The sequence below is a fragment of the Papio anubis genome, chromosome 4 (genome assembly GCF_008728515.1).
Source record: "Papio anubis isolate 15944 chromosome 4, Panubis1.0, whole genome shotgun sequence".
In the NCBI taxonomy this organism is placed as follows: Eukaryota; Metazoa; Chordata; class Mammalia; order Primates; family Cercopithecidae; genus Papio; species Papio anubis.
The window spans coordinates 181,532,415-181,546,212 of NC_044979.1; the positions used below are offsets into that span (position 1 = coordinate 181,532,415).

The 13,798-nt window shown below is 46.6% G+C and overlaps 1 protein-coding gene across 8 annotated transcripts in view; it reads right to left on the minus strand.

Moving 5' to 3' along the window:
• The window catches only part of MCM3AP (minichromosome maintenance complex component 3 associated protein), a 52,842-nt gene extending 39,060 nt beyond the window's left edge, over positions 1-13,782 (minus strand). For 6 of the 8 annotated variants that reach the window (XR_002520772.2, XR_001900391.3, XM_009202074.4 and 3 more), the window contains exons 1-9: positions 13,224-13,635; positions 11,596-12,919; positions 11,139-11,362; positions 8,006-8,084; positions 7,494-7,638; positions 5,334-5,524; positions 3,056-3,195; positions 959-1,156; positions 122-390 (exon numbers count right to left, since the gene is read on the minus strand). Coding sequence is in view for 6 of the 8 variants with exons in the window: in XM_009202074.4 (XP_009200338.1) it covers positions 122-390; positions 959-1,156; positions 3,056-3,195; positions 5,334-5,524; positions 7,494-7,638; positions 8,006-8,084; positions 11,139-11,362; positions 11,596-12,811 (2,462 nt within the window). In the remaining 2 variants the exon portion in view is untranslated. The other 2 variants (XM_003895355.4, XM_009202071.4) reach the window with 2 other exon arrangements.
• Positions 13,783-13,798: the final 16 nt, after the last annotated feature.

The window sequence follows — 13,798 nt, forward strand, 5'->3', positions numbered from 1 at the left end:
CAACATCTGCTAACAGAGAGAACGCAGCACTGCTGGCTACTGCCAATCCTGAAAGCTCTTCTCCTGTTTAAAGCCTGCCTTTTCAGCCACCTTAGGGCAACTTTTGGATGTGAAGATTCACCTTAGGATGTCTCCCTTGTTGAGACTGAGCAGAACATTGTAGCCCTGGAACTCCGCTTCGCTGGCACAGAAGACGCCCTTGTTTCTCAGGTCCTGGTACATCTCCTTCAGGCTCTGCAGGCACTTGGTCATGTTCTCATTATTGATCTTGGCATCAAAGGAGGACATGGGCTCCTCACACATGAAGTGGGCACAGTGGATGTGAAACCGGGTGCACTTCTCAATCAGGGACACCGTCAGGGGGTCGCAGAGGTGCTGCTGTGTGATATCCTGGCCACAGGCGAGGGGGAGGATCACACACACATTCCCATGCAAAGAGGCAACTGTGAGAAAGATCATGCTGCGACCTCAATTTCTCACATTTCAATTTGAAACAAAGCCCATGATGCACATTTTAATAGGACTTTGTAGTGACTTAAATAAAAGTCCTTGGGTTTTTTTTTTTTTTTGAGACAGACGCCAGGCTGGAGGCGCAGTGGTGCCATCTTGGCTAACCACAACCTCCGCCTCCTGGGTTTAAACAATTCTCCTGGCTCAGCCTCTCGAGTAGCTGGGATTACAGGCGTGTGCCACCACGCCAAGCTAATTTTTACGTTTTCAGTAGAGACAGGGTTTCACCATGTTGGCCAGGCTGGTCTCAAACTCCTGACCTCAGGTGATCCACCCACCTCGGCCTCCCAGAGTCCTGGGATTACAGGCCTGAGCCACCGCACCCGGCCCACAAAAGTACATTTTTGTTACAGACAAAATATATAACAGAGTAAAATAAAAATAACTATCAGTTTGACTTTGGAAATTGCATGCATTTTTTAGTATCCAGGTTGGAGGCAGCCAATACCTTCCGTATGCCACGCGTGCGGTTCCACACGAAGTCGTACCAGTCGCGCAGGCTGCCCTCCTTCTGGTCCATGATCTGGGTCACCAGGTAGTCCATGGTCCTGCTGAGCACTGGCAAGGGCCGCAGCTCGTGGGGCAGGGGCTCCTCCTGATCCGCCGAGGACCGACTGTACTCTTTCACGGCTGCTGCATGGTCCACCTAGAGACATGATGCAGAGACAGGCTGCCCATGTGGCATACCTCAGGCCAGGCATAGTTATGCCTGAAAATGAGGGGGAAAATCACATACACACCCACACAAGATCAGTATTTGAGAATATGTTTTTCCAACATAAAATTTCTGTTAAAAGGTGACAATCAAAATTCAAAGACAAATTGAGAAATGTGACTTTGGCAAATATGACAAGGAGTTAAGATACGAGGACGTCACGACAAACAGGAGGAATGTAAGTGAAGGCACATCTGCCAGGCTCCAAAGCAGAGAGACGGGACAGGAAAGGGCCTCCAGCATTTAAAAGGTCTCAGGTCTGCTCACACACCCGGTTAAGTCTATACAGACCAGAAGTGAAACAGAGACAGGCAGTGAGGACTGCTGAGGGCACAGCAGCAGGGGCCAGCTGCCCACCTGGGGCCAGGAGCTACATCTCCCACCTCAAAAGGAGGCCAAAGACGTGGCCAAGGGAAGAGGCAGAGATGTACACAGGACGAGCCCCTGGGCATTGCCCTCTCCTGGCGCAGGGGCCCTACAGTGACACAAGTTGCTGGGCTGGGGACCCCAAACCAGGCGAAGGGTGTATAAAGCCTCCAGCCAGGAAGTGGAGGAGGAGCCCACAAGCAAAATTCACAGAGTCCAAAAGGATCTATATTGGTGCAGCTTTCTAGGGAACTAATTTGGGAAGATTGATAATGTTCAGGAAAGGTCATACTCCCTGATGCAGTAATTTAATTCTTAGGATCTGAAGAAAATAATCTAAATACCAGAGAAGCATTACATATAAGATGCCAAACAATATTATTAATAGAACTAAAAATTTAGAAACAGCCTATCTACTAATGGTAAAAATGCAGTTTTGACAGAGCTACTAATAAAATAATATGCTGTCATTTTTAAATGCTCATAGTTTACCCTAACAAAGGAAAATGTTCATGACATAATTTTTTTTTTTTTTTGAGATGGAGTTTCACTCTGCTGCCCAGGTTAGAGTGCAGTGGTGCGATCTCAGCTCACTGCCAGCTCCACCTCCCGGGTTCACGCCATTCTGCTGCCTCAGCCTCCCAAGTAGCTGGGCCTACAGGTGCCGCCACCACGGCCGACTAATTTTTTGTATTTTTAGTACAGACGGGGTTTCACCGTGTCAGCCAGGATGGTCTCGATCTCTTGACCTTGTGATCCGCCCGCCTCGGCCTCCCAAAGTGCTGGGATTACAGGCTTGAGCCACCGCGCCCGGCCTCGTGACATAATTTTAAGTGGAAAAAATACACATAAAATTGTATCTAGAGCATAACCCTGAATGTGTAAAACATAAGCATAGAAACAGACAGGAAATAAGATTGTAAAAAGAAAAAAGTTGGCCGGATGTGGTGGCTCACGCCTGTAATCCCAGCACTTCGAGAGGCGGACGTGGGCAGATCACTTGAGCTTAGGAGTTTGGGACCAGCCTGGGCAAGACCCCATCGCTTCAAAAACTACGACGATAACTGGGCATGGTGGAGCATGCCTGCAATCCCAGCTACTCTGTAAGCTGAGTGAGATGATCACCTGAGCCTGGGAAGATGAGGCTGTAGTGAGCCAGGACTGGACCACCGTGCTCCAGCCTAGGTGACAGAGTGAGACCCTGTCTCAAAAAAAAGAAAAAAAGAAAGAAAAACAACTTTATTTAAAATAACTCGCATCTATACCTTATCATGTTATCATGTATAGGTACCAATTACAGAGTGAACATCTCACGATGCAAAACAGCTTAATATGATGGTTAATAGCACCAGTACCCAACACCCTCTAAAACAAACACCCAAATCAAGTAGGTACAGAAATGACAAAAGCAGCCCCATCCCCTGCACACCCTGCCCCACTCCACAGGGAGATGCAGGGCTCTACCTGGTCAGTCCCTGGGACCACTTCGAATACACTCAGCTGGCTACGGGTCTCCCGCATGTACCTCTCCTTCTCAGGACACATATCCAGGCAGGTCCCAACAAAAGTCCTCGCTTTGTCCAGATCGGTTCTCTTCACCCGAGCTAAGTGACGTCAAGTAAAAGGTAAGAATGTACCACATGGTTAGCACGAACCTACAGACGTGTATTCTCATAATGATAAAAAGAAAGTAAAACACACACACACATTACAAAAGAAAAGAAAAATATCTGTAAAACTCTGAGCCTCAGAGAAAGAGGACTTATGTTCTATTCTGCCAGGCAGTGGGACATCAAAACTCCTGAAGACCCGAGTCCACCTCTCCAACAGTCACAGACCCTCACTGCAGATCAAAGCACGGGAGTGTCCTCACTTTCAGCCGGAGTTTTCTAACTCCTGTAATGACCTCAATGACAAAAAATCATGGTGCAGGATGTTTACTAAAAGGATTGACTTGTAACAACTGCAAATATTCAAAATATATCACTATTCTAAAACTCTGTCTCGGTATTCACCATGACTTTAATATAGGAATCATATAATGAAAGTTAACTGGGTTCTCACCTGAATAACTTCTATGATTACACTTAGAATTAAATAGTTACAAATGTAGCTTGCAAGTAAATGGAAATGCAACAACTTCACAACTAAAAATATATACTTGTTTTTATTTTGAAAAATTCTAATACCTGGGCTGGGCCTGGTGGCTCACGCCTGCAATCCCAGCACTTTGGAAGGCCAAGGCTGGCAGATCACCTGAGGTCAGGAGTTCGAGACCAGCCTGACCAACACAGAGAACCCCTATTTCTACTAAGAATACAAAAATTAGCCAGGCAGGGTGGCGCATGCCTGTAGTCCCAGCTACTCAGGAGGCTGAGGCAAGAGAATCACTTGAACCTAGGAGGCGGATATTGCAGTGAGCCAAGACTGCACCATTGCACTCCAGCATGGGTAACAGAGCAAGACTCCATTTTGAGGAAAAAAATTAAAAAAAGAAAAATTCTAACACCTAATAATTTCATTTGGAATATAAAAATCACCATCATCAATGATATGATGTATGACGGCAGTTTTTATTACTATATATATCACTATATTAAGGAAACATGGTGATTAATCGAAATATCCACAGCTTTTAAAAAAAGGAAACTCCTATAGCTGAATTTTTTTTTTTTTTTTTGAGATGGAGTCTCACTCTATCGCCTAGGCTAGACTGCAGTGGCGCAATCCTGGCTCACTGTAAGTTCCGCCTCATGGGTTCAAGCAGTTCTCCTGCCTCAGCCTCCCGAGTAGCTGGGATTACAGGCATGTGCCACCACGCCCGGCTAATTTTCTATTTTTAGTAGATACCGGGTTGCTCCATGTTGGTCAGGCTGGTCTCAAACTCCTGACCTCAAGTGATCCACCAGCCTCGACCTCCCAAAGTGCTGGGATTACAGGCGTAAGCCACCACGTCCAGCATTTTTTTTTTGAGACAAAGTCTCATCCTGTCGCTCAGGCTGGAGTGTAGTGGCACAATCTCGGCTCACTGTAACCTCCGCCTAGCCAGTTCAAGTGATTCTCCTGCCTCAGCCTCCCTAGTAGCTGGGACTACAGGTGTATACCACCGCACCCAGCTAATTTATTTATTTATTTATTTATTTATTGTAAAGATGGGGGTTTTGCCATGTTGGCCAGGCTGGTCTTGAACTCATGACCTCAGGTGGTCTACATGCCTCGGCCTCCCAAAGTGCTGGGATTACAGGCGTGAGTCACCACACCCAGCTCGGCTGAAATTTAAGAGAATAAAATTGGCAGAGAGAAGCACCTGTGTTTTTTCCTTTTATTTTTGGTCCCTGCATGTATTTTTAGTGTTAATAGAATACTTACTTTTTAGTAGGTAATACATTCACACAGTTCAACATTGTAACAGTGTAAGGGTGCCCTGTCCGAGATGGAGCACACCGCCATAACCTCTGCCCTTCAGAATCCTGCTCCCTCTACAGACAGAAGTCCATTCTTTTGCATCCTCCCACTGCTATTTTATATATACATTAGCAAACATATTTGCACATATATGTACACGTACACACAACACTCACTCCAAGAAGACTGGCAGACCATGAAGATCAGACACAGCACATCAGAGGCCCTGAGACTCAACAGCAATAGAGCCCAATGGAAAGGAGTTGCTCCTGCCCTGATGGCACCCAAGAAGACGACCTCACCAGGCCCTTAGAACCTCTGCCACCACGTGCCATACCTTGCCGCATGATCCTGTCTCTCTGGTCAAGCAGGCGGTACTTCTCCTTGGACGTCTCAGCCACAGTGCCTATCAGGGTACTGAGGGACAGCACACATGGCCCGAGGCCCTCAGAGCCGTCGGAGGCTGAGTCAAAAGAGTCTCCCTCGAATTGGTGGGCCTTTAGAAGACTTGGCTTCTTCACTGGAGAGCTATAAAGTAAACACCACACTGAGGGCCCTCGTACCAGGAAGGCCTTCAGAGCATTTTCGTTTCTGAACACGTCCCCTCATCTTTCAAGATTTTATGGTCATCTACAGCTGAGAAACTACAAGCACTTATTGAGTTTTGATAAAGATGGTAATGAACACAAAACCGTTATTCACATTATGTACTGACTTTAATATAATTTTGAAATATTCCATACTTTTGAAAAACAAAATAGCCTGGGCAACATAGGGAGACCCCATCTCTACAAAAATTTAAAAATCAGCCAGGCATGGTGGCATGTGCCTGTAGTCCCAACTACTTGGGAGGCTGGGGTGAGAGGATTGCTTGAGCCTGGCAGGCAGAGGTTGCAGTGAGCTGAGATTGCACTGCTGCTCTCCAGTCTGGGTTACAGAGTGAGGCTCCAAACTTACCACCCCCTACCAAAAAAAAGATAGGCACATTTAAACAGCTAAAAGGAGCACTTACTGATTCCTATCTCGAAGAAATGAAACTCAGCATGAAAAAAATCTTTAATATCATAAGGAAATATTATGCCTACATGTTTTAAAACAGAAGTTTATTTTGGTAGGACATACTAAAAGGAATCAGGCATTCTCCCTCAGCTTCCCCATTTTCTAGCTTTCATCATTTTCTGAACTTGAATGTCAAAGATTATGTCAAACCAGCAATTAAACTGCTCACCACAAAATGGAAAGTGAGGAAAATACACTGGCCAAAAGATGAAAAGATGGATTCAGTCGGAGACCTGTCAAAGTAGGTCTGGTGTGAAAAGGAAAAGCCTTTGAGAACAGAGTTCCCCAGACAGATGAGGTAGCCAGGGCAGTTCACATCACGTGCCGGCTAACACAACTAACACGGCCAACCATGTCTGCTTCACTGTGATAAGCTGCACCTACAAAAAGTCATGCTGCCCTTCCTTTAAGTGATAGCTTTTTAGAAAAAAAAAAAAAAAAAAAAAAAGTCATGCTGGAAACTGGAAACTGCTGTAAGTGATTATCAGAAATGCATGGTTTGACCGGGCATGCATGTCTAGTCAGGAGTTCGAGACCAGCCTGGCCAACATGGTGAAACCCCATCTCTACTAAAAATACAAACATATTAGCTGGGCGTGGTGGAACATGTCTGTAATCCCAGCTACTAGGGAGGCTGAGGCAGGAGAATTTCTTGAACCCAGGAGGCAGAGATTGCAGTGAGCCAAGATCATGCCACCGAACTCCAACCTGGGCAACAAAGTGAGACTCTGTCTCAAAACAAAAGGAATGCATAGTTTACTACAGCCACTTAAATGCCTTGAGAAAAAAGTTATTGCTTATACATTTTTATGTCAAGTGGAACTGCACTCAACTGCAGTGGGATTCAGGACAAGTTAGATGAGCAAGGAGATTTGCTACTACAATCCTGTCAGGCAGGCAGCGACCCGTCACAGGGCGCCAGCCTGCGTGTGTCCCACAGAGCAGGCACTCTGTGCAAGGACAGAAGTTCTGCTGTCCTAAGTGAGCAGCCTCTCCTGGATCTCCTGTAGCTGCAGCTGAAAGGCCTACACCAGCTATAACAACTGTGTGATGAGATTCTCCCATAGAAAATGCCAAGTGGAAACAAGAAAAAAAGGCCAGCCCCAAAGGAAGGCTTTCTCAGCAACCTTGGCCCTAGGGTATGTGAGAACAAGACAGGAGAGAATCACTGCTGTCCACCATCTCTACAGCTGACAGGTACCAGTGTCAGAAAATTCTCTCTTCTGGCTGCAACCACCAGCCCCATACAGACCCACCTCCTCATGGCCCATGCTGGCTAGAGGGGCAGAGCCCCTGCCCTCCACCCCCAGCCATCCCGGGCAACTGGCTTTTGTCTCCTCACCACTCTCCACAGTCTTGCACCCTGACTCATGTGTCACTGCAGGGCGCTATTTCCTGGTCCTTCCCAAATAAGGTCATTAGGAGGGACCGATCCCACCTTTTATTCAGGAGGCTGCTAGCACCAGCCCTCCCTGCGGCCTTGCCAAGAGGAGAGTGCTGAAAGGGTGCATCCTCTGTGCTCGGGCTGACTTCACCATCACCTGGTTTCTTCTCCTTCAGGGAAAAGGGTTTCTTATTGGGGCCTGTGGACACAGGACGTAGAAAAGAGTTTATGCAATCATAGATCACCTGGTACTGGAGTTTTTCACTCTGTTTCTGAGAAAGTAATATTATTTTCATTGTCACAGGAGGTTAGAGAAGAGCCCAAGGAAATAACTGTGAGATGCAAATCCACTCAGAGCCAGCCTCCCCCACTGGCTGGGGAAAGGGCTCATGCTCAAAGGGTTTGGACCAAGAGCATGAGAAACTGAAAAGAGGGCCGTGCACAATGGCTCATGCCTGTAATCCCAAGATCAGACTGGGCAACATAGCAAGATCTCATCTTTATTAAATAAATAAATAAATAAAAATAATTTTTTTAAAAAGTGAAAAGAATAATTGAAAACTCACTTATTTTCTTCCTGTGCCAAAAGATAGCCATGTCTTTATGCAAACTTTTCCCCTTCTTTCTAGCCAGGGCTGCAGATGCCTGGAAAACAGTCCACACCCACCAAGTGTGAGTACATCAGGAAACCAAAGGAAATGGGATTGAAAACTCAAATGCAGTAAGCACAACAGACCATTCAAAGGCACCAGGAGCCGGCGTCCTTTGCACGACAGTGATTCCTCCACCCACACGTCTGCTGCTTGCATGGTCTCTGTCTGTGGCAGCAGCAGGATTCATCTCCCTTACCTGTCTCACCAGCATGTATTTGCTCTTCCCTCTTTTTTTTTTTTTTTTTTTTTGACAGAGTCTCGCTCTGTTACCCAGGCTGGAGTACGGTGGCGAGATCTTGGCTCACTGCAAGCTCCGCCTCCCGGGTTCATGCATTCTCCTGCCTCAGTCTCCTGAGTAGCTGGGACTACAGGCGCCCGCCACCCATTCCCGGCTAATTTTTTGTATTTTTAGTAGAGACAAGGTTTCACCGTGTTAGCCAGGATGGTCTCCATCTCCTGACCTCGTGATCCGCCCGCCTCGGCCCCCCAAAGTGCTGGGATTACAGGCATGAGCCACTGCGCCCAGCCCCTTTTTTTTAATTAACAACTTTGCTTCATAGAACTCACAAACTTGGCCTTGTTGGCATTTGGTGAGATGATTCTCACCAGCTGATCACATATACAGAAACAGTAAGTTTGCCAAGTCACAATTAAGTACAAAAGGGAGCTCCAGAATAACACACACGGGATGCCACTTACTACAGAAAACACACACAAAACCAACCACATGTTAGTCTCCCTGTAGATACACTCATAAAAATGTCTAGAAAAGGCAGGGCACCGTGGCTTATGCCTGTAATCCCAGCACTTTGGGAGACCCAGGCAGGCAGATCACAAGGTCAGGAGATCAAGACCATACTGGCTAATATGGTGAAACCATCTCTACCAAAAACACAAAAAATTAGCCGGGTGTGGTGACGGGTGTCTGTAGTCCCAGCTACTCAGGAGGCTGAAGCAGGAGAATGGCATGAGCCCGGGAGGTGGAGATGGTGCCACTGCACTCCAGCCTGGGCGACAGAACAAGACTCCGTCTCAAAAAAAAAAAAAAAAAAAGTCTAGAAAAATACCCACCACACTAGTTAACCTGGACTACTCCTAAATAACAGGAGAGATAAGGATGTTCAGTTTTGTCTGTATCAATGAATTGTTTATAAAGGCAATGTATTTAAATATTAGTTATGTCATAAAATATTTAAGGTTCAGCTGGGAGAATGAGCACACTGCAATACGCAAAAAATAACTTTAAAAACAAAAGGGGGGCTGGGCACGGGGGCTCATGCCTGTTATCCTAGCACTTTGGGAAGTGGAGGTGGGAGGATCACTTGAGCCCAGGAGTTTAGGACCAGCCTGGGCCACATAGTTAAACTTCATCTCAAAAAAATAATAATAATAATAATAATAAAATAATAGTAATAAATAATAAAAACAAGGCCAGGCATGGTGGCTCATGCCTGTAATACCAGCACTTTGGGAGACCAAGGTGCATAGATCACTGAGGTCAGGAGTTCAAGACCAGCCTGGCTAACGTGATGAAACCCCATCTTCACTAAAAACACAAAAATTAGCCAGGCGTGGTGGTGCGCACACAATCCCAGCTACTTGGGAGGCTGAGGGAAGAGAATCGCTTGACCGAAAAGGTGAAGGTTGAAGTGAGCCAAGATTGTGCCACTACACTACAGCTTGGGTGACAAAGCGAGGCCCTGTCTCAAAAACAACAACAACAACAAAAATGAGAGCCAGCACAATGACTCAGATCTGTAATCCCAACACTTTGGGAGGCTAAGGCAGGAGGATAGCTTGAGGCCAGGAGCTCAAGACCAGCCTGAGCAACATAGTGAGACCATGTCTCTACAAACGCAAAAATAAAAACAATTTTTATAATTTAAAAAATTAAAACTAAAAACAAATTAGGATTACCATATGACCTAGCAATTCCAACCCTAAGAATATACCCCAAAAAATTGAAAGCAGGGACTCAGATAGTTATACGACAATGAACATTATTCACAATAGCCAAAAAGTAGAAACAACCCATGTCTGCCAACAGATGAATCAACAAAACGTAGTCCATCCACTCAAAGGAGTATCACCCACTTTATAAATTTCTACTTTATAAATTTCTCTAGAACATAATTTTGTCTATGAGAATACTCAGAAAAAACAGTGAAGATATAAAGCTATACAACATGAGCAGTCCACACTCACTGCACCCTAGAAAATATTATGCACTTGAGACTCCATCTCAAAAACAATAAATAAATAAAAAGAAAGTCTGATGCATACATTTAAAGTCAGGATACAAACCCAGTGCTTCAAAGCAGTTATCTCTAGAGGATAGGATGACAAGGGGAATTTCACTTTTTCTTTTTTTTTGAGACGGAGTCTGGCTCTGTCACCCAGGCTGGAGTGCCGTGGCATGAACTTGGCTCACTGCAACCTCCGCCTCCCGGGTTCAAGCGATTCACCCACCTCAGACTCCTGAGTAGGTGGGACTACAGGCGCCCGCCACCACACCTGGCTAATTTTTTGTATTTTTAGTAGAGACGGGGTTTCACCGTGTTAGCCAGGACGATCTTGATCTCCTGACCTCATCATCAGCCCACCTTGGCCTCCCAAAGCACTGGGATTACAGGCGTGAGCCACCGCGCCCGGCCAATTTCACTTTTTCTGTATTGTTTGAAGGTTTACAGTGATCATGTACTATGACCAAAAAAACCAAAACAAACCCCAAATAACTCAAGTTCCCAAAGTACTATGTGGTTAGAGCCTTTCGGAAGAATTTCTGAATTCCTAAAGCCTTTAACAAGAATTTCACTTCATGGGAACAACTCTCCCAGCATTTCTAGAGTACTGCATTCTGTAGGGACTTGGAACACTCCAAGTTATGAAATAAATAGTGCTCTCCCAGTCTATGCTAATAAGGTATTTGAGTACTTTCCCTACATTACAGTAAGCAAACAACTGATGGACCAAAAAAAAAAAGAAACGGTTTTAAAGTGACAAGGTTCAAATCTAGGGTAATAAACGGCAAGATGGGAGCACTCACATGATCAAAGAAATGTACCACTGCCAGCTTTTTGCTGCGCCTGGTAAAGACGCGCTGCACTTTAGCAATTTTGCCGAAATGGTTCTCCAGAATGGTCCTGTCGTTGAGGTAGTCGGGGATGTTCTTGCACTGGATGGCTGTGACTTCAGACGGACACAAGCCCCCAAGACTGTCTGTGCTCTCGCTTCTGTTACTCGGACGCGCCGGAGTTCCTCTTAGAGAATCTAGGGGTTCAGAGAGTGGACACTTAAACCATCAGATGTTTCCGACAACAGGAGGCACCAACTGTGTCAAAGCAGAGGAAATGTTCACAGATTTAAGACCTGCTCCATATGACGTGTTAGAATCCCTAATGTTTATGGGAGATTTATGTGAAAAATCAAGCTAACCCCCCAGAGAGACGTACTGACAACCTGCCAGCAGGATTTACTCTACGTTCTACATTCTCAGAGCTCACCTTCTTTCTTCTCTCTACTTTCAGTTTCTTCCTCTTTATTCACACCTGGAATCCGGGAAGGTGCCAGGACAGACTGACTCCCTCCTGGGATAGCCATGTGGTCACTTTCTCCAGACTCAACAAAGCCAATTTCCTTTTTGGCCTCCTTGTTGCCCAGACGACATACTTCCTTATTGCTTTTGAAAACATCCTGTATCGTCCGACCAAATAAGGTACCTCCCCGGGGTCGATTCAGGCGGACAGGTCGTTTGTCTGGAGGATGATCACCCCGGGACAGAGGATCCAAATCTTCTGCTGTCTCATGGCCATGTCTCCTTGGGGAGCGATCCTGATCCTCCTTCCTTTTCATTCCTTTCATTAGGCTGGGAAGTGGTTCCACCTGGGAAACAGCTTCTTCACACCCCTGCCTGACACCTGCTTTGCTAGCCTGGAAAGGTTCGCCCAAAACCGCAGATGATACAGGGAAGCTACTGAAGCTATTACTAGAACTTCCAAATATTGACTTAGGTCCTCTCTTCTCTTCCTCTACATTTTGGTTTGACAAAGCAGGGGTAAAGGCAGATAATGAATTATTACTACTAACAGGTTTTGAAAAGGTAAAATTTGAATTGGTAGCTGAACTACTTGTTACTTGAGGAAAAGAGAATGGGGCCAGGCCTCCAGGTGCACTAATTGGGTGGGAAAACGTGAAAAACCCAGAAGCAATTTGGCTCTGGGTTTTCTCTGGCTCAGATTCAGCCCCCAGTATTGGTTTGAACACTGCATTTTCCAGAGGTTTAAAGCTGAATTCTGTTTTCCCAAAACCAGAGTTCACTATTTCTCCAGCTTCTTGTCCAAAAGCAGAAGTGCTTGGGAAAGCCCCAACACTGGTGGGTGATTTAAAACTAAATCCTGGGTTTCCCAGCACAGATGAACTTGAAGGCCCAGAGGTAGCCACAAAGGTGGAAGTGTGCTCAAGTCCAGAAAAGGGTCCAACACTTGAGGATTGGGTGAACCCTAACGTTTGCACTGAAGAGGAATGACTTACTCCGGAAGACGCTGGAAAGCTGGACACCTGTGAAAATCCCGAGCTCTTCCCAGATAAGGTACTGTTTTGTCCAAAAAGAGAAGGTTGACCAAATCGAAATGGCGACTTAGATGGAAGTGTTCCTACATTACTAGAAGACGCTGAAAAAGCACTAGCCTGCTGCCCACTGAAAGGATTAGTTGGGTTCATCTTCTGTTCCAATTATTAGAAGGTAGTAAGTATTACGTGTGCAAAATTAATTGGCTTCCTGAAACAGCCCCGTAGCACTAGGGAGCTCCCCTTCGTCTTCAGAACACGCTGAAAGACAAAAATTCAGATCATCACAGCTATGTTCTGCTACAAGACTAAGAAAAGAATTTTTGAACACTGTCACACTAAAAGATAACTATTTCAAAGGCAGGCAAAGGGCTATTATTTTCCGAGAGCCAACAGGTTATTTTGCTGGAGGGTGGGGTAGAGAGTGGTACAAATAATTACTTTGTTACAGAGATTTAAAGCGTGATCCTTTTAAGATTAAAAAAAAGAAAGCCGACTCTTTTTACTGAGTTAGTAAATTCATGAAAAACCTCCATTGGTAGTAAGAAGATAAATGCTGTTCCACCTTACAGCTTAGAGACGAATTTCTCCTGTCTTCCTCCAATCTCTACAGCCGGAGAATTCAGCGTAACGCTGCCTGGCTTCCCTCGGAGCGGCTGGAGCGCTAACCACTGTCTCACATTCCTTTATCGCGCCCTGGCGACCACCCTCGAGCCGGCGGGAAGGGCGAGGGCGCTGCCACGGAGCTGCGGCCTCTCGGCGGGGACGGCGTGCCGGGGAGCCTAATCTTCCACCCAGCACAGCCCGAAACGGCGGAGGCCGCGCGGTGGGCCCGGGCCGGCCTGGTCACTGTACTGCCCCGGGCTCGCCAGGGGCCGCCGGCGCCGCAACGCTGCGTTAGCGACGATGTGGAGGCCCGGGGGCGCGGACGTGCGCGGGGGAAGGAAACGGCGCCCCCGGCGCCGGCCCAACCCCACGCTCACCGTCTACCGCAGGACCCCGAGGCCCGCGCCGCCCTCCGGCCCCTCGGAAGCACTAGAGGCGCAAACACAGGCCGCTGCCGCGATACTCAGCGCTGCCCTCCGCGGGCAGGAAACGCCGCGGACCGACTTCCGGTTCGCTCGGCACTACCGTGTTCCG